This window comes from Apium graveolens, chromosome 6 (genome assembly GCF_009905375.1).
Source record: "Apium graveolens cultivar Ventura chromosome 6, ASM990537v1, whole genome shotgun sequence".
Lineage (NCBI taxonomy): Eukaryota > Viridiplantae > Streptophyta > Magnoliopsida > Apiales > Apiaceae > Apium > Apium graveolens.
The window spans coordinates 47,236,534-47,257,726 of NC_133652.1; the positions used below are offsets into that span (position 1 = coordinate 47,236,534).

General features: G+C 32.7%; 1 protein-coding gene across 4 annotated transcripts; it reads right to left on the reverse strand.

Annotated features, from left to right (window-relative positions):
• Nucleotides 1-763: 763 nt before the first annotated feature.
• On the reverse strand, nt 764-9,794 carry LOC141664172 (lipid droplet phospholipase 1-like). Of its 4 annotated transcripts, none has more exons than XR_012551866.1 (11): nt 9,439-9,792; nt 7,468-7,612; nt 5,173-5,240; nt 4,476-4,546; nt 3,857-4,123; nt 3,083-3,246; nt 2,794-2,849; nt 2,606-2,658; nt 1,439-1,607; nt 1,243-1,314; nt 764-1,157 (listed from the first exon to the last, which is right to left on the reverse strand). XR_012551866.1 is itself a non-coding variant. In XM_074470061.1 (11 exons), the coding sequence occupies exons 1-11, from the start codon at nt 9,593-9,595 to the stop codon at nt 1,041-1,043; spliced, it is 1,365 nt and encodes a 454-aa protein (XP_074326162.1). In that variant the 5' UTR covers nt 9,596-9,789; the 3' UTR covers nt 764-1,040. The 4 variants fall into 4 exon arrangements, 3 of the variants coding, with proteins under 3 accessions (XP_074326162.1, XP_074326163.1, XP_074326164.1); XM_074470061.1 differs by having other exon boundaries at nt 1,243-1,340; nt 9,439-9,789; XM_074470062.1 differs by having other exon boundaries at nt 1,243-1,340; nt 7,468-7,619; nt 9,439-9,571.
• Between the last annotated feature and the right edge of the window lie 11,399 nt (nt 9,795-21,193).

Here is a 21,193-nt window from a genome sequence, read left to right on the forward strand (position 1 = left end):
GTATGGTTTATGCGGTTTTTAAGGATACGCGGTGCGGGTGCGGTTTGGAAATTTGACCAAACCGCATGTACGGTTTGGTTTGCAAGGTTTGGTTTGCGATTTGAGAAAAAAACCGCAACGCCCGCATCGCGCTCACCCCTAATTTCATCTCTTCATACCTCATAAACAACCCTTAATTTGGCCTTTCCGAGCTTTCCTTCCAATATTCTATAATTTGATCCTAAACCGGTGCACCTCTACTTATCCCCTCCACTGTACAAATTGCAAAGGTACTATCAGGAACCAATAACCATTGTATCGATAAATATCAGCTCCAAAACTATTCTTCTCTTTTGGCAACGTTGATGGCAACTCCATGGATTCTTGCCTAGAGGCAATCTTCTCATCCACCGAATGCTTTGGAGAAGCAGGAGAAAGTTCAAGAGGTTGTGATGTTTCTGACTCCATGCTTCTTATAATCTGTTTTAGTTCCCGCTAAATATGGTTCTTATAATGATGTTGTTTGGTGAACTACATGCAAATTGCAAACACATACGGACAAAAAAGCGCTCACTGCCATTGTATGATGTAATTGTATGATGTATCTCTTAAGGCTCTCTAAACTTCACTTTTTTCCGTATTTCCATGTGATCAACTACAATCTAAACATACATTTCTAAATATGCTATTTCCAAATATGATATAGCAGATTTTGGTGTGTACTACTTTAACCAAACAGTAATTTTTTTTTTGTCCCTAACATATTACTTTAAAGAGATTTAACTATAATTCAAATTGACTTCTCTCATATATAACAAACAGGTCATATTAATACAAGTACTAGCATATACCACATTAAAGTCAGAAACAAAACTACGAATGTTATCATAACCATAATCTCAACTCTCATTTCTCTATATTGATTTCGTTCAACTTGAAGTTAATTCATTAACTGTATAACTTATATTTTCACTCACCAGGGATTATGGCTTTACCACTTGTATTGTTTTATTTCACATTTTCCTGTACATATGAATACGATTTTTCACCACAGATTCCAATCACAGATTTGCCGTTATGTGTGAGAAACATTCTTGTTCCTTTTCTTGTTGCTTCAGGTTATCTGCAACATGAGCAATAACTCCAGCGCCAGCATTATAAAACCATTCATTTTTCACCTGCAATAAAAACAATCGCATATTTAATATTATAAATCCAGTCATAGAGATCATGATACAAAAATATTCATGGACTTGCACATACATGAATGTTGTTATGAGCAAAGAAAGGCCAAAATGATGAATGGAAGCTAACATCAACTTTCTTCCAACCCAACTGTTGCAAACCACGTATCATTTCCTCTGTTAACAAATAAATATGATATAATTGTTACTTAAATACCTGAAATACTAGAAAATAAGCCTTCTGCACTGACTATTCATAGCAATATTTTTGTTACCTTCTATGATTTCATGATACTCAACCGTGTTCTGAGTGCTGGGTGCATTTTGCGCTGCTTCCTTTGCTTTGGCTGCTTCTGGAGGAAATTGGGGACCCCTAGAAGAAACAGGAGGACAATATTCCACATCTACAACGTGTTTGTAACCATCCAGGGATCTGAGAGGAGGCTGCCAATTATACATGTGTCACGACCTTCGTCTATGTGTGTATATGCATATATGCTGTATGCATGACATGCTCCTATATACATAATTAAATCCAACACTGCTTGTTCGATTACCATACAATTCCAGAGTGTAACCGATACAAAACTGCAACTTACCATGCAAACACTGTCAGACGTTGAAAGAAGTGAAAAGAAAGAAAAATTTGTAAACAATTCTTCGCTCTCAAGATAAATAAGAAGAAAAACAGGACTTCAAATTAATTTATGTCATGTACCAAAAATTTCCTTCAAAATAAATTATATTCTAATGTGAAGATTTACAAAATTAGTCTATACAAATTAGTATTTTCATGATCTATTTCTGTTCAAGTCTATACACAATTTAAGAAGATAGTTGCTTGACAATTCTACCTTATCAGATTAAGATGCATGGTTTTAATAACCTGCCTTATATTCAAATATTATTTTACATTATAATTATCTAAAAAGATAGATAAATATTAAAACTGACAAAATTATGCATCGAAAAATTATGGAATTGAATTATAAAGTGATTGAACCATTTTATGGGCAAAGCTCTGCATCCGCGGGGGGGGGGGGGGGGAGCAGCTGAGATGGGATAAAAACTGTATTATAAAATATTTACTATTTGGTGCTTCAACTTCATTCAATTTCTTCACTACTAAGAGGATTTTCAAGAGATGGAATGTAAAATCTTCTCTCCCTTTTCACGTGAATATGTTTACAAGTGTAATTTACTGGACCTTTCTTCTCCTCTCCTTTATAGGTCTCAACTCAGGAACAGGTGTAACTGTGCCTGACATCTGAATATAGCTCTGATAATCCAATATATGAGCATCTAATTTTTCTGCGGAACAGTAATGCATTCATAGTTTCTTTAAAAGCTGTTATTATAAAGTATGCCATTGATTACTACAAACCGGAACACGAAAATCATATACTATCAAAGCAATTCATATCAAGAAAGTATCACATTACCTTAACCAGTTCCCTCACCCTTCTTATGGAAGATGTGCGCCAACCAACCATATCTAAATAAAGTTAAGCCGAATTTGAATATCTTCAAGAGACAGGTTTTAAACAACTCAGTACTATAGAAACATAGTACTAAAGACACAGATTAAAACTGATGTTAGATAACTAGATAAGCATATGCATTAGGATGCGGTCATAAGAGACATTTGCGTAGATTATCCGACATCTAAATGCACCAAGGGCAGATCTGCAAATCATAGCATAACAGACTTTAGAAATGGGTACCAAGTAAGCCACAAACCTTTTAATAAGAATTAAATCCCTCCCTCCATCCCCCAAAAAAGAAAGTTATATACATATGGATGTCAAGAATGATTTATACTATAGGGTCTTTGTACCCAAAAAAAACACTGGCCTTCCTAATCTGCTAACATTATATACGTCGATTTTAAGAAGCTAGTAAAAGAATATGTTACTCACATAAAATTTCCATCTTCAGAGTTTGATGCCATTCTTAATAAAAGAGGTGCCTTGCTGGGTTTACCATCAGTTAAGAAGAGTTGGCTACCTGTTCGACCAACGAAAAGGGCAGCAACTGGTGCAGCAATTTTTTCCAAGATAGGTACTCCCAAAAGAAATGGAAGCTGAACCATCAAAAACAAGAGATTAACTTTTATATCAGCTCTATCGTTGGACAACACTCAAAAGACATCTCTTCACATGAGTAATTCTATTAAAATTCAAGAAGCATGTCCCTAGTCGCTTATTAAATATTATCAGCAATTTTCTTCCAGGTCCATGGTTTTAACTCTTCATAATTTTCTGTACTCGAAAGTATTTAATTACTACCTCACAAAATTACTTTTATAAGATTTTAAAAGTGGTTTGAACTTTGAATTTAGAATAAAATCCATTCCAATATGCACAAAGTTGGCATTTTTCCATTCACCTAAACTGTTTTTCCATACATACAGAACCATGTCTGCACTTCCAAGGCTTAAGACTATCCAGTACTAAATTTCAATCCTTTTCAATCTTCCTCTCTATGACAGCTAAGATGTATGGTTAACCGGAGAGGGGACACCTTATCATCATGACGATGCTATGGCATTCTGGAAAAAGTGCCAGAATGTAACTTCTGACATCAATGTTGATGGCACAGCCTTGTAATCATCATATATTCAACTTTAAACACATACACACACACACAGATGAGATGAGATGAGACAGCAAGCTATACCCGTGAAAACAAACCTGGTTCTTTCCTCTCACTCCAAGATGAGGTGTTGCCAAGGTAATAAAATTAATTGGCTTCAGTCCAGCAATCAAAGCTCTACTTAAAGAGCATTCTGTTTTTGAGTTCCCGTTGGTAGAAGAGGATATATCATCAGAATAATCAGTACTCGAGATGTCTGGTGTATAAAGAATAGCAACGGCATATCTTGCAAATAATCCACCAAGGGAATGAGCTAAAAATGAGATCTTTTTAAGGCTTTCTGTCTTTTTCACAATTTGCAAGACCTACTTAAAAAGACAGATCAGCACCATGTAATATTGTAGGATGAAATGGTTTAGCTACCGAATAAAATATCAGAAGAACACAAGCACAAAAAATGTACTACGAAATGCCGTGTGGTCTGTTATACTACATCAGGGTATAATAAAACAGATGCAGTTCTTACGTCCACCTTTATGCACCGAGTGTGCCATTAGTCCCAACTAACAATTTTTTTCTTAACCACCACAGTTAATTCCCTTGTAAAAAAATTATTGGCATACTTTTATCATGATATTATATAATGACCAGTAAACTACATATTTACTCAAACTAAAACAATTAAATAAAAGATTTGTTTAAGTTATAAATCCTTACTTCATCTGCTAATCTTCTTCCTGCTCCATCAATTCCACCAAATGTCTTTGTGTATGTATTGCAGGAACTTGCTGCACAGATTATTTACCAAAATGATCTGAGACATTGAAGGATAACTAATTCGAATATTGAATGTTACGTTGCAAATTCCACCGTGTAATAGGCTATTAATGAGCCATAGAGCCTTGAACTATAAAAGGTAGAAAAAACACATCCAAAAAAATTTGCAATGTTACTATATAGGCTTCTGTGGTTGTTACTTGTTAGTATCATCCACACTCCAAAGCGATGGTTACTTTGAACACAAATCTTCTTCCCTGATCCTTATTCTTGAGTTGCAAAAGTCAACCGTATGCTAATAGTTGATCAGTTCCGATTTTGGCACCAACTAGATTAAAAGAACACATGTTGACTCCACAATTTCCCACTTATCTTACAGCCTAAAGGATGTTTCATGTTTTTTTGTCATAATCCTTTCTGGTTATTCACCACAAAACACTCCCGAATACATTGTACCAGTTCATCTTTGTAATGTCAAGGCTCTCTTTTGAAGAGCCTAGCCAATTTAAAAAAGAGTCATGATATAAATCAAAAACTTAACGATAGTCAGATTAGAACCAATTCATTTATGAGGTGGTGATGTATCCATTTGAAACTATTTTCCTGAAACAGAAAGTAACTTACATGAGGAACATACCATAGATTACAAATTTTCTTCCTAAACGCCTTTTCAGTTCCGCTTCTACATATGTCCAGTCACTTGGGCTGCATCACCAGGAGGTTTAGCCAACTCATACTAATTATGTACAAGGAAGAAGAAACATAAATAACAGGTTCAAATCTAATCTTCATGCACTAAAAATAATTTCATCTGAAAACGAGGAAATTACTAATAAGTCACTGAACTGTACACATTTTCTAAAAAAGTCTCTGAACAACTTTTCCCAATATTTGGTCAGTAACGTTATATAGTTTATTTAATCCCCTCCACCAAAAAAAAATATCAGGCGGTAATTTTTTGCTGATGTGGCTGCTTGCTGGATCTGGAATGAGCAACAGTAATGTGATGTATGAACATGCTTCCTTTTCTGGGGGACTAAATCAAGGTAAGCAAGTTATCGAGAAAAAAAAACTGGGTTCGTGCAAAAGAGGAAACTTGAAAGACGGATTTTAAGCTTATTACACACACAACAGCATCCTAGACCTCATCATCAACTTGTTGATCCTTTTCCCCCAAGATCATTACCACTTCCTACCTATAATTCCAACAACAAGAACTTCTACTTCAAATATCACCAACTCATCAAATCCAAACTCAATCGCATGATCATGAAAATACTCCATCATCATCTTCGCATGCCTAAATACCTTCTTGGACTAGTTACATGTTGATAGTATCCACAAAGGGGTGATTCTCAAACCCTTCACTTTTCAGGGTAAGTGGTTTGAAGAAAGACATATATGCTACTCTGCAGTTCAGTCCAATGCAGGAGGTTCCTGATCAAGTCCAATTCAGTTACCCACATATCACCGACCTACTTTTCTCATTGGAAGACAACGATGATGTTGCCATCTAGTCGAAGCTGATGTGCAGCAGCAATACCCAAGCTTTGGTTCCAATAACAGTGACATTTTAGGTATAAAGGTGGGTCGGATTTGAGATTGCATGGTGGTGATACTGCTCTGCACTGAAGTTAATAAAATATTGACAATCATTGTTTAACAATTCATAGATACTGTAATTATCTGCATTTTAATATTAAAATTTAATCTTAACTTTCTTTTTTTGGTAATTAATCTTTTTTTATCAGAAATAACAAAATTTTGAAGTTAAGTAGAAGTTTAACTATTTTATTGATTATCCAATACATGCACATGTGTTTGTAGTATAGTAAACCACTCCGTTTGCATGAATAAACCGTTTGCATGAATAAATCGAAACCAAACCACTTCTAACTGAACCAATATGCTTCATAACTGAACCATTGGTTTGATTATGGTTTTGGTTCTTTTTCAAAAAAAAAATAATGGTTATAGTCCCAGTTTTACCCAAAAAACCGAGCCATGCCTAAGATTCTACATCTAATCCTGTTCACATCCCACTAATTGTCTTGTCGGCCATGTAAGATCCAACAAGCAGTCACGTCTATCAATTCAAATTTGAGGGGAGGTGGAAAATTAGAAAATAATATAATGTAAAAAACCCAAATATTAGGAATAGTTCAGGAACTTATTTTGAATAACTTCAATATTTCGGTAGTAAATAGATGCCAGAAAGTAATCTGATTTATTTGCAAGTTGAATTATATAACTTCTTTATCCTCGTAGATCTTAAAATCTAAAATGCAAAAAAATCTAGAGGAAATTAACCCATCATCAACAAAGTAGCAATCAGATATAAGGGAAAGAAAGTAAGTTTGTAAGGTAGTACAGGGAACAGGACTTGCTTTAAGAGATATACCAGGTAAACAGTTTTAGTAAAAAACAATCAGATTAACACAAGACATACTAGTTCGGTATAATATATTAGGTTTAAATGTACAAATGTCTGTGTCAAAGCTCCTGGACCCTATTGACAATAGACAATAAAGCAAGTCATATATTAACATTCAAAATACTTATGGAACTTAATGGGTTGTAAGTTGTAGTGTCTATATTTGAAGAAGAGTCGGCACAAATCAACGTTTAGAAAACTCAGATATAAGAAAATGTGTACAAGAAATTAGGAGGCAATACATACACACCGATAGTGAAGCTTAACAAAAACCAAGTACGAAGCCTAATAGTGAATATGAAAGTAATAATCACATCATATTTTCTTGTTTTTTTCCGACTCCGGTCTTTATCTTTTAAATTTTAAGAAATTTTACTTTTTCCCTTTGACTTTATTGTAGGAGCCTTTTTCCCACAGTGCACCAACATTCCAAAAGCAAAAACTATGTATTCGTGGATCTTTACAATATATCATTCATAAACTTTGCAGACCATGTACCTCGCCAAAATGCCATGAACAAGGACCAGAAGATGATCAGGTTCATCATTCACCTGATTGAGACTTTGTTGCGACGCAACATTTCCTTGACTCGTACTCATAGCTTGAGCACTTGCGCCTCGTGGTTTCAAGAAAATGTTTATGCCTGCAAACTTCACGTTAGACTTGCTCAAGTATCACACATGGTATATATTTGCAGTCACAAAACACAATTAAAAAGACTCAAAATAGTTTATAAGCCAGACAAAATATGTTTGTGACATAAAAAGTTTGACTTCTGAACGAGTCTTGGATCAAAAGAAATCATGACACCAAGGTTGACATCAACTGATTAGCTTTAGCTATTGCAAGAACATGAAAAATAATGTAGTGATAGTACAAGTCAGTTTTATATAATAATTTACAATCTGAGTTTACTAAAAGCAGTACAAAGTTAAGGTTTATCATCCAATTCACTTTGAGATATTTTTGTTGCTTTAACTCTCCCTTGTAACAGAGCAAGATCAACCATGGAGCATACGTTCATCAATTAAATAGTAGATTTATGCATTTCTAGTTTTGGATAAAAAACATGAATACATATTTGACACGATAATTCCATAAATTTGCTCTTTTGGATTAGCTGTATTCATTTATTTCTAGTTTTCATTTATTTGTAATCTGGATTAGCTGTTTATGTGGAATTGTTAAAAACTCATTGGATTTATGGCTCATGCAAGTTGTATCACCCAATCAAGTAAAATCAATCCAACGTTTCTTACCTTCTTCGATTCCTTCTTAATTCCATGAATTATGCTTTGTTATTCATTACTATTCATTTGTTGAGTTGAAATTAGAGAATTTCATGGACAAAAACAGTTTTTGAGCTTACAATTGGGAATTGGGTGTATACATCTCTAGTATGTGTTTAATGTAATGTTAAACAAATTAATAGAGCTACTATTGATGCTTTGCAATTGTCTTTTTCAATTTGATTCCTTGTCACTTAGCTTAATTTATAGCTATGTGAAACTTAAGGTGTTAAAAATGTTTTGAACCATGGTGAAAATGATAAAGATTGTATTTACTCACGCTTTAAATATATAGCAAAAAGTAAAACGTAAATAAAATTTACAATATGCCGTATAAGATGACACTCAGTTAACACATACTTCCAAACCAAATCAAACACACTCCGTAAGATCTACTCCTATCAAAGTCTTCATACTCGAAACGTCTTCATACTCGAAACAGTTCCCCTCTACCCAACCAGGCCCTAAAAGTCCTGATTTTCAATATTACTCCCACCTCCTGTAAACCATGTCACTCCAATTCTCCCCAACATTATCTCGAAATACCAAAGCTCCTTGCATCCTTCCCTTACAGCTCTAGTGTTGTGTTTAGTTGGGATCAATGAAAATGGAAGGAATAGAATGAAATTTAAACTCTAATATGTAAGGTTGTTCACATTTTTCATTCCTTGGTCGCTCAATCCCTAAACTAGAGTTCAAACACCCAATGAGAAGGAATTCCCCATTCCTTCCCATATTCATTTTCGTCACAATTTCTATCGTAACAAATTTGTGCACACTCAATTCTTTCCCAAATCTTACCTCCAAACTCCATTATTTCCCATCACTTTTAATCATTACATTCTTCCCAACCCAACACAACATAGTAGTTTCCACCACTCTATACCTTTTACAACCACCACCACTCGATTTATCCTTACTGCAACTAGCCAACTAAGCTAAATTCTATACGCCTTTTAAACAAACAAATCATCATCTCCACAAAATCATCAATTTGCATTATCTTACTTTTATTTCCTTTAATTAATGTGATATTCATTCTTAACCCCTTGAGCTATCCAACCGTGCTCTTTTAAGAACTATATTAATAATTCAAATATATTTCACAACTGATTAACCATATATATGTATGGAAAAACAAAATCGGAAGCTAATAGAAAACGAAAACAAAGAAAAAAACCTTGGAAATTGGAAAGATTCCAGCTCAAAACACGATGATTATCATCAAGCCACGACTTAAACGACGAAGATGAGGATGAAGAAGGATTAGAGAAATGTGGAGGTGTGAGATGAAATTGAGGAGAAGAGTGAAGCAACGAGAGCGCAGATGATGCCATTTATAAGAACAAGTTGAATTGTATATAAATAGTAAGTCGAAGGGATAAAAGGATAGAGGAGAGAGAATAAGATGTGATGAGGTTTGATTTTGTGTTCTAGTAGCTGCTCGCCATACTTGCTCATTTAAAGTTTATCATGTATAATTCAAATGGAGCGACGGAAGTGACGCCCGAGGTAATTGGAAGAGATCACGGGAGAAAAAAAATTAATCGGAGTGGTTTAAATATTTTAAATTATATCTCATTTTAATATCTAATTTTCTTGAGAAAATCTTCAAAATACCCGCATTTCAATACTAATGGCCCAAAATATCCGGATCTGAAATACATTGTCCTAGATATCGAAGAAATACGTATTTGAAAAATGAGTATCCAACTTTATAAAAAACACGCATTTTTCAAATGCGCATCTCATGACACGCATTCTAAATATGTATATCTTCATTTATTTTTTTAAAAATATTACTAAAGATACGCAATATTATCTTTTGGAATCAACTTTTGGAAACTCTCTCTCGACGTAACCGTCATCATCATCTTCAACTTTCTTGCATTGCTAATTCATATCTACTATTACAAGACTAAGATCAATGGCACCACAATTCTTCATTTTACGTCTTCTTGAAATCCAAATCAAGTTTGGAACAAAATTGGAAAATGCATTTTGTTCATATAGAGGAACCAACTTTCTTTCGAGCGGTTATTATTTACCGATCATACACATATATGTACCTATTCATCATTACCCATTTCAAAATGGATTTTTAAACTTCTTACCCGATTGGTTGCAACTTGTGGGTGATCGGGCAACAACTAACAAATAATTAGGTAAGTCTCATGTAAATAATAACATGAGTTAAGGTTTGTTTCGACTCTTTTCAGTTTAAGTGATAGGATTTTTTGTTTGTTAGAAGTGGGTATTGATTCTTGCGTATATATTATATTGTTCTTTTCACTTTTTACGTATTTTGACACGCAAATACAAGTCGGGGGTCTTTCGAAAAACAACTTCTTCATTCTTCAGAATAAGGGAAAGACTGCGTACATTTTACCCTTCTCACACCCTGCGTTAAGCGGGATATATACTGTATATGTTTTGTTTGGTTTGGTTTATTATTAAGGATACGCATTATACAAATGCATATCTATTTTTCTTTTACTATTTCAATTTTTGATTACCGGAATAAAAAGAAAGATATGTATGTGTGACATGTGTTTCCCGTGATACGCATTCTAATGTGTATCCCTGGATACGCATGTACCATTTGCGTGTCAGGTGGGTATTTTGGGTAATCTATTTTGAATCTGGGCATTTTGGGCCATTGATTTTTTGTTGTAGAATTTAGGGCCATCACCCAATTTTATTAGTAATTCATAAGTTAATATATATTTATTATATTATATATTTATAATTATTTAAATTTAATTGAATTTTTTCTATATATATACTAGTTAATTTAGAATATACTGATCAATAAAAATACATAGATGTTAATTGAAATTTAAAAATTGAATTACTCACGTGTTTTATAGAGGATCAATCAAGGATTAATTTTAAAAAAATCAAGAATTTTTAGAATCATGCCCTTACTCTATTAATGGAAAATGCTAAAAAGCGTGATGAAAAGAAAATAAAAAAAATCACAAACTTGTTTCAAATATGAATTCAAAATAGATTTTTGTTTTATAAATATGTGTTAACTAGCTTGAAACTCATGTTATACACATATTTTCTTTACTATTTTTTTAAATTTTTTAATTTGATTTGAACTAAAAAATAATAATACACCATTAATGTGAATTGAATTTGATAGTATGTTCTAGTCTTGAAATCGTTCTTGGTTAATTATTAATAAATATTGTAATAATTAGTAGAATAACACGTATATAATTTGTTTGTGCACCATACAATTATAATATTTTTAATTATTTTCTAATTGATAAGTATAACACTTCATGTGTTTCAAAAATAAGTTGATTGTTTAACGGTGTATATTATTTTTATGCATGACATTATTATCGATGCACGCAATATTTCTAATATAACTCATTAAATAAATTATATTTTTTTCTTGTATGTGCATTGTTATATGTGTTTACTATATGAATACAAATAGCGTAGTCAACGTACGTTTTAAAGAACTAAATCCATAAATGTTATAGTATATTCATAAAGTGTAAACTAAAAATTAAGACATATGCTGAATTAAAATTAGTAAAAGAAAATTAAAGAATATCTAAAATACACCACTTTCCATCTTCCACTGCCCAAAATGTCCAGATGCGTGCGAATCACCCAAAATACCCACGAAATACGCATTTCAGGGATGCGTAATCAACTTTTCAAATTTTAATAAAGAATACGCATGTATGACATGTGTATTCACTTTTTGATTTAAGAAGAATACACATGTTCAATTCACTAAAATATAAAAAGTGAATGCGCATGTTGAACATGCGTATTTTTTGTAAAAATTTGAAATGGTGAATACGCATCCCCCACATATGTATTCAGCGGGTATTTTGGGCGCATAGTACCATCAATTGGCATTTTGGGCATTTTTTCCCCAAATGGGGGGTATTTTGGTTTTTCACCCAAAGAAAATTGAGTTTTGGTTTAATATATTATGAGCTATGAGATATTTACAACTACTTTGCTTAACTTTAAAAAATTAAAATGTATAACTAAGTCGTAAATACTTGAATTCATATTTAACAAAGTAAAATTTACACTACTGTTAATATCAATTAATTTTAAAAAAAATATGTCATTTTTAAGATTCAACGTATACGATGATATTATATTATCGCCAATTTCATAATATGTTACTTGGGTTGATCCGTTGTCCTTAGTTATTAATCTATTGAAAAAATCCCTAATTTTATAATATGTCAGATAATTATTAATGTCATAATTTATCAATTAAAATTAGCATAATCCACTTATTTTTAACACATTAAAAAAATTACCAATTTAATTGATCATTCTCACTTTCACAACATTAAATACTTATTGTTTTTTTCTAGTGTATCAATGAATCTGAATACAATGTTAACATAGAATATTTTATAATTAGTAAAGGTAAAGTCATATGTGAGTGTATGTATATATAATTATTTTTGTAATATTTTCAAGAAGATTATCTGTTGGCTCGTTTATATTTATATGCTAAGTATCTTATTAATGCATGATATCTTAGAGCTCATGTCATGCACGTATTTGTTTTAATGTTATTGCGATAAATTAGCAAATTTGAAATTTAAAACAAAAATATTAATGTGTTTTAGTTAAAAAAATAATTGATTAGTTAATAGTAATTCTAATAATTTATTTTATTTTTATGAAATTTAATTGCGCGTGATAGTTTTACAAAAAAAGTGTTTTAATTATGAAAATTTAAAAAGATAAAGTATTTTAATTAAAAAAGGTTACTGATTTATATACTAATTAGTGTTAAAATAGAATTTATTAGTAGTTGTAATAGATTTTAGTTAAAATGTAATTGATTTATATACTAATTAGGATTAAAATAGTTTTAAAATAAATAGTTCCTAAAAATAATTAAGTAAGGTTAATTAAGTAAAAATAATATGAATAAATAAGTAAGAGTAACTAAGTAATTTAGGCCAGTCTTGTACAAGCGAACATTTACCAAACTTTTAATTGTTTCGTGTATTGAAATATAGTATAATATAGATGTTTAGTCATTAGTAACATCTAGTGAGCCAATTTGTTACTCAAGTAACATGTATTTAATTATTTAAAAATATAATTATTTAATAAATAATTTCATTTAATTATAATTTTGCTCAAACGAGCACCAATTATGGTGGTGACATAAAAATAATTTATATAGAAAAGATTAAATATTAATATTCATGATTTTTTTAAGAATTTTGTTGTGCAAGACATGCATCTACTAAGTCAATTTGACAATCCTAAGATTTAGTTATATGATAATCATTTTGTATTTTGTAATTATATTTCTTGAGTCTGTAAAAATATTAAAAATATTATAGTGAAAGATTCTTCTATGAATAACCATCAAGTTAAAGAATAAGCTCTGAAAGAAAATCAGAAGATGAGATGTCAAATGTTTTCTTACCCGGAGAATTAATTGGATTGTTACGGGCGGAACGAATGGGGTGTGCTTTGGAAGAAGCGATCTGTTACCGAGCCGTCTTATTGGAAATAACAAAAGCATCTCTGAAAGTCTGATCATGCTAGAGAAGTGTAAAAGTTTGGGATTGAATAAAGTTTTTGAAAAAATGTTGTAAGTCACATATTGACTAGTAACATATTAAGAAGTACAAAGATGTATATGTATAACATCTTTGTTCACGTTGTTGAACAAACATATTCTATTTGTTCAATAGTAATGATACAAAACAATACACACGTTGTATCCTGGAGTTCACTATTTTTTTAGAATATTAAAATACATAAAAGATGAAACTTTAGATTGGATTGTAATGAATGGTTAGAATGTTCGACTCCAAGACTCCGGAAAAAAAGTGGACTCCATGAAATTTTATTTTATTATTTTATAATAATGTATTATCGAAATTTTTTTATTTAAATATATGAATGTCTAATTCTAAATTTGATAATCAAATTTTATATATATATATATAGTAAGGTTCCATGGAGACCATACTTATCAAGAGACCGAGTGACATATCATCTATACCATTGATTAATTTGAAAATTAATATATTTTATTATACATGAAGAATGGTAGTACTGTAATTAAATCTAGTAATTTGATGCGAATGAAGAGGATCTCTTATTCATCCTTAAATAAATTATTTACAAATCTAATTTAAGTGAATCTTGTGTAAAAACATAAAAAATGCCTAAGAAGATTTTAAAGAATCTTAATTTTATAAAATAAACTTAATAAAATCTTATAATATTAAAATATCTCACATTTTTAAAGAATATATTTAGTATTTTGTAACATTATTAATAATTAATACTGGATACATTCTAGGAAAATTGATATTGTACCTTGGTGGACCCAAATAAATGGGATGATGTCCCCACCGGGTAATTGAAAAATATGTACAATGGTGGTCCCATAAATGGGACGAGATCCCCACCTAATAATTGACCGAACGCTAAGCCCAAAAATGGACGAAACACCTAGTGATCCACTCTTCAAACCCGAATAAACGGACTTTTGAGTAGGGGGATGTTAAGATATGAGAATTAACCCTTCTTCTCAAAAAATGATTTTATTAATTGTTCTTAATTATAGTTGGTATCAGAGCCTATTGCTCTCCACAAATCATTCTAAACTTGTTATGATGGGGAATACACTATAATTATAGGGATGATTAATGGAATCGTTTATCGAGAAGAAGGGTTAATTCTCATATCTTAACATCCCCCCTCACTTTAAATCTTATTTATTCGGGTCTGAAGAGCAAGTCACTAGGTGTTTTGTCCCTTTTAGGCCTAACGTCCGGTCAATTACTAGGTGGGGATCTCGTCCCATTTATGGGTCCATCATAGTACACATTTTTCAATTACCCGGTGGGGACCTCGTCCCATTTATTTGGGCCAACCAATGTACAATATTAATATTTTTAATAATTATTCAGAATATTGGGGGTAGCAGGGAGTTGAACCCGAGTCCTCCTCCCGCCAGCCTGAGCTCTAATACCATGTTAAGTTACCTGCTCTCCTAAAACCTCAAGGTATTAGGAATTGGGCTTACCATAATTATATCTCATATCTTAACATCTCCCCTCACTTGAAAGCCCGTTTATTCGGGTTTGAAGAGTGGATCACTAGGTGTTTCTGTTGTGAAAGACATGTATGTATAATAACAAGACTAAATCACGTTGACAACCCTGAGATTTAGTTGTTTGATAATCAATTTTATTTTATGTATTATATTTCTTGAGTCTGTAAAAAGGTTAGAAGATTATACTGGAGGATTTTTCTATGAACAGGTTCAAGCTAAAGAATAAACTCTGGAAGAAGATCAAGCCATGATTATGCCTCAGAGAAAAGTGTAGAAGCTTGCAGTTGAATAAAGCTGCTCTAGGAAAAATGTTCTAAGTCAAGAAATCTACAAGTCACGGATCAAGCAATATCGAGAAGTCATTCGATAAGTCCAGAATGACTTATCGAGAAGTCCAAATGGCTTATAGAGAAGTCTCAAAGATATCGACAAGTCAAATGAAGATGTAGAGAATTGGAGATATCGATAAGTCATTTCTTCATGTAGAGAACTTAGAAATATTGACAAGTAAAATGAAGATGTGAATAATTGGAGATATCGACAAGTTAATTTCTCATTAGAGATCTCAGAGATATCGACAAGTCAAAATGTGTATGTAGAGATCTCAGAGATATCGACAAGTCAATTCTACATGTAGAGATCTCAGACGTATCGAAAAGTCATTTCACATAAAAAGATCAAGAGACCTCGATACGTCAAATATACTTATAGAGAACTCAAAGATCTCGATAAGTCATTATACGTATCAAGATGTCACTTCTCTATATAACAAACAGGAGATCTCGATATTCCTCTCAATTACAGAATACAGACAAGTTCAAGATTCAAGATTATCAGTCAACAAACGATCTATTCACTAGATTGAAAAGTGTACAAAGTAGCTGGGAGAATACAAGATCAAGTGCCAATATTAAATGGACAAAGGATGGTCACAGACAGGCAAGATTCTGCACATATTTGCTAAGCTAGAAATGGAAATAGAAAAAGGTTGTTTTAGAAAGTAGTTCAATATATTTTAGTGCAATTATTGTAAACACGTGCTACTAGTGTATAAAGGATGCACTGGTCCTTAGTTTACTTGTAACAAACAGATTCATATTTTCTTGTATTCTCTCAAGGAAGAAGCTGAGTTATTGTATTTTTAAGAACACAAAATTTGTAGCAAGCCAAACTTAATTAATACAAATTAAGTGAGTTTTGAAATATTGTGTTTGTTGTTTTATTTCTGTTAACACAATATCTCTGCAAATATAAACTGCTTTATTTACACAATATCCAAACAAGTTTAAAAAGACTAAAAATACAAAGAAACACATTCACCCCCTCTATGTTGTACTCAATATCTAAAAAGTGATATCAGAGTAAAATATGAAAGTAAACAGATAAAGATCTTGGAGGTATGAGTGCACAAAAGATAAGCAGTATCAAGATACCAACCTAGATAAAATTAACTATACACTTTGAAAAAAGAAGATGATGTTGTTCATAAGGATGGCCAACCCAATGTACATCCAAATTCTCAAGAATGGCCCTTTTATTCCCATGGAAAGGGTTGGGGAATCTACTGATGGAGATACATTCATTTCAGCTCATTATGCCCCTAAAGACCCCTCAAAATACACTGAACCTGAAAAGAAAAAAGTCTCTCTGGATAGTGGCCTACAACTAATTCTGATAGAGTCACTTGACAATGTCATGTACAACAATATTGTCAACTGTGACATAGCCAAACAGATCTGGGAGAAGATTCAGATTTTGTGTGAGGGTACAAAGGAAGTAAGATCAAATCAAAGGGGAATACTGATGTCTCAATATGATGGTTTCATGGCAAAGCTTAAATAAGGAATTACTGAAGTTTTTGAAAGGTTTAACAAACTGATATTTGATTTACAACTTCATGATAAATATTATAAAGTTGAGGAGGTTAACCTTAAGTTCTTGATAGCTCTTCCTGACCACCTTGAACAGAAAATATCAGCTATTAGAAAAAGAAGAGACTTGAGCAGAATAACACTGGAAGTTTTGTATGGAATCTTGAAAACTTATGAGCTTGAAATATTGTAAAGAAATTCATTAAAGGCAAATAAATGACATGTGGTTGATGGTTCCAGTGCCTTAGTTATCAATGACAGTGAAGCAAGTGAAGATGAGCAAGATGCTCAAGTTTCAATCATTCACGCTATGGAATAAAAGAACAAAGGACCTCAGAAGCAAGTTATTTTGGAGCTAGAGGAAGATTAGTTTTACAGTCTTGACGAGCTAGATGATATGGATCAATTTATGGCTTACCTGGCTAGAAAATTCTCAAACATTAGGGTTAAAAAGCCAAGGTTTTTTAAGAATAAGGGACAGTACTCCAATAGTAACAATTGGAAACAAAAAAATTAGTATAACTCATCTTGAAAAGGTGGCTAAAAGAATGGATCTGTTGATAGATCAAAGATAAGGTGCTTCAATTGTGATGAGTTGGGTCACTTTGCTACTGAGTGTAGAAAGCCAAAGAAAGTGAAGAAGGATAAAGTCTATTTAGAATTGGAGGCAAAGTATGAACCTGTCTTGAAAAAATAGCAAGAAAAGGCTTACATAGTTGAAGGCAAGAGTTGGGATGAAACTAATGAAGAGGATGCGAATGAAGAGTTTGGAAATTATGCACTTATGGCTCTTGAGTAAGGAGAATCATCCTCATCAAAATCAGAGGTACCAACTCTAACTACCATTGATCTAAATACAAGCCAATATAAAGAAACTGTTGAAAAGATGAGTGTAGGGATGTTTCATATCCACACAATCATGGTGGAAGCTACTGAGGAAGTGAGTAGGCTGTAAAAGATAAATGAGAAGCTTGACACTGAGAAGCAAGAATTGGAACTGCAGCTTGTTGAGCTTCAAACTATCAAGAAATAAAACGAATATTTGAAGAACAAGCTCAAGTGTGCAAGTGAAATAGAAGCTGTGTTGAGGGAAAAGTTGGATAAGAATGAGGTGAAACTGTAGTCTTTCAGAAATGCATCTCAGTTGGTTGGACAATACCATGAGAAAAATAAACCATATGATAATATAGTTATTGGTTTGGACTACGATGCCTTAAAAATCAACAAGAAAAATGAAGGTGACAAAGATAAATTAATTGCAAATCAAGATGTCCCAGTTATGCTGAGAAAAGTCGATGCACCTTTGTTCAAGGCATGTGAAGTCAATTTTAGTGAAGTTGAGTTGGTCATCAAGAAAAAACTTGCATATGAAGATAATGAAAAGAAAAATGAAGAAACCACTCCTTCTGCTGAAATAAAAAAGAAGCCCATAATCAATCAAGTTTCCAAGACACCAATCAAGAATGAGAATGCAGGAAAGAAAAAGAAGAACATGAATGGGAAAATTGGAGTAAACAAGAGCAATAACTTTGCATTTGTTGCAGATGCTCCCAGAAAACAATGTCAGAAGTGTGGCTCAACCAATTACCTAACTCACCTTTGTAAAAAGGTTGTTAGTGGGCCAAAGGTGGGAGTAAGCAAATACAATGAAACAAAGGCTGAAGATCCCTATTCCTTTTGTGATAAATTTGATTGCATTTCTTATAATATGAAAGTAATGACAAGCTATCATAGATTGAGAGTAGATATCAAAGAAGTTAAACTTGGGTCTACAGCTAAAAAGGAAAATGTAAATCAATATTTGAATACTGTTCTTTCTGAATCATCAAATTCTACTTCTGCAACTTCTGTTAAAATGAATAAAGTACCCAATACTATTTGGGCAGCTAAAGACACTTAATCCTCATTGTGTGCATGGCAAAGTGAATAAAGTCATATGAATCATAGACAGTGGATGGTCCAGGCATATGACAGGTGTTAAAGCCCTGTTATCATAATTTGAGGAGATGACTGACCCATTGGTGACTTTTGGAGACAACAATAAAGGATTTACAATGGGATATGGCAAGTTAGTTTCTGGAAATATTATCATTGAAGATGTAGCACTAGTAGCTAGTCTTGAGGTGAATCTCCTGAGTGTCATTCAATTCACAGATAGTGGATTCAAGGTTTCATTTGACAAAGGAGACTGCTCAATTATCAGCAAAAAGACTGGTGAAGTTGCTTTGAAAGGAGCAAGAAAGAGAATCTTGTTTGTTGCAGATCTATACTCGGCAAATAAGGATGGTATATGTTGCTTCTACATCGAGGAATCTATTGAGCAAAGCAAGTTGTGGCATAAAAAACTCTCTCACCTGAACTACAAAGCAATTAATACCTTGGTTTAAAAATAATTTGTGAGAGACATGCCAAATTTGGAATTTGCTGAAGATCAAGTTAGTGAGGCTTGTCAAAAAGGCAAAATGAAAAGGTCTAGTCACAAGAGCAAAGCTGTGAATTCCATAAGTGTGCCTTTGCAACTCATTCACATGGACCTGTTTGGACCAGTTAATGTCTTGTCTATTTTTAGAAAGAAATATGCACTTGTGATGGTGGATGACTACTCAAGATACATATTGGTAGAGTTTATGTATTCAAAGGATGAAACTCCACACATCATTATTGAACACATAAAGAAAATTGAGAAGCATGCTGAAGATCAAAACTGTGTAAAAAGATTGACGAGTGACAATGGCACAGAATTCAGGAATGTAATTTTAAATAAATTCTGCAAAGATAAGGGTATTGTTCAAGAGTTCTCAGCTGCAAGAACACCTCAGCAAAATGTGGTAGTTGAAAGAAAGAATAGAACTCTAGTTGAAAGAAAGAATAGAACTCTAGTTGAGGCTGCTAGAACAATGCTGCAAGATGCCAATTTGCCAACAAATTTTTGGGAAGAAGCTGTCAACATTGCATGCTACACTCAAAACAGATATCTCATCAACAAAAATCTTGGCAAGTCACCCTACTCAATCTTGTCAAAAAGGAAGCGTATTGTGAAGCATCTGGATGTGTTTAGAATTAAATGTTTTATTCTAAAAGACAACTCTGAATATGTGGGAAAATTTGACTCTAAAATTTTTGAAGCAATTTTTCTGGGATAATTATTGGAAAGAACTGTCTACAGAGTTTATGTACTTGAACAAAAGAAAATTATGGAAAGCACAAATGTGACTTTTGATGATGATAAGTGTTCAGACTTGGAATGCCTTGATGAGAATGAATTTGATGCCCTTAAGTTTAAAAATCTCAACATTGATAGTGATTCTGAAGATGAAGCTGACATCAACACAAGAAACAGAATGAATGAAGAGTCAACTGAGCAAGTGAAGAAGAGTCAACTGAGCAAGTGAATCATGAGAATGAAAACTCGTCTCATACACCTGAATTCGATAGCACAAACTCAGGGGGAGAAATAGGAAAAAGTTCTGCAATTCGTGCCAACGGTGAAGAAAATGCAGAAAATTCAAGTCAACAAAATCATACCAGAAAATGGGATAGGAGTCACACAAGAGATGCAATTATTGGTGATCCAAATGCTGGTGTGAGGACTAGAAGTGCAACCGTGAATGAATATCTACACGCATGTTTTCTTTCACAAATGGAGCCCAAGAAAACTGAGGAAGCTCTATTTGATCCTGAATGGATATCTGCTATGCAAGAAGAGCTAAATCAATTTGTAAGAAACAAGGTTTGGAAATAGGTTCCTGCACCAAAGAAAAGAAGTATAATTAAAACAAAGTGGGTGTAAAGGAACAAAATAGAAGAAAATGGAATTGTAACAAGAAACAAAGTAAGGTTGGTTGCAAAAGGCTACTCACAGGAAGAAAAAATTGATTATGATGAAACTTTCGCTCTAGTTGCAAGACTCGAAACAATAAGGATTTTTCTTTTATCTGCCGCACACTCAAATTTTAAAGGGTATCAAATGGATG

What these genes read in the sequence shown, in the direction of transcription:
- LOC141664172 (XM_074470061.1), bottom strand. Translation starts at nt 9,595, where the DNA reads ATGGCATCATCTGCGCTCTCGTTGCTTCACTCTTCTCCTCAATTTCAT. An exon ending in AAGAAAATTTGTAATCTATG is followed by an intron (nt 4,547 to 5,172) that starts GTATGTTCCTCA and finishes TAATCTGTGCAG; the next exon opens with CAAGTTCCTGCAATACATAC. An exon ending in TTGCTCATAACAACATTCAT is followed by an intron (nt 1,158 to 1,242) that starts GTATGTGCAAGT and finishes TTTTTATTGCAG; the next exon opens with GTGAAAAATGAATGGTTTTA.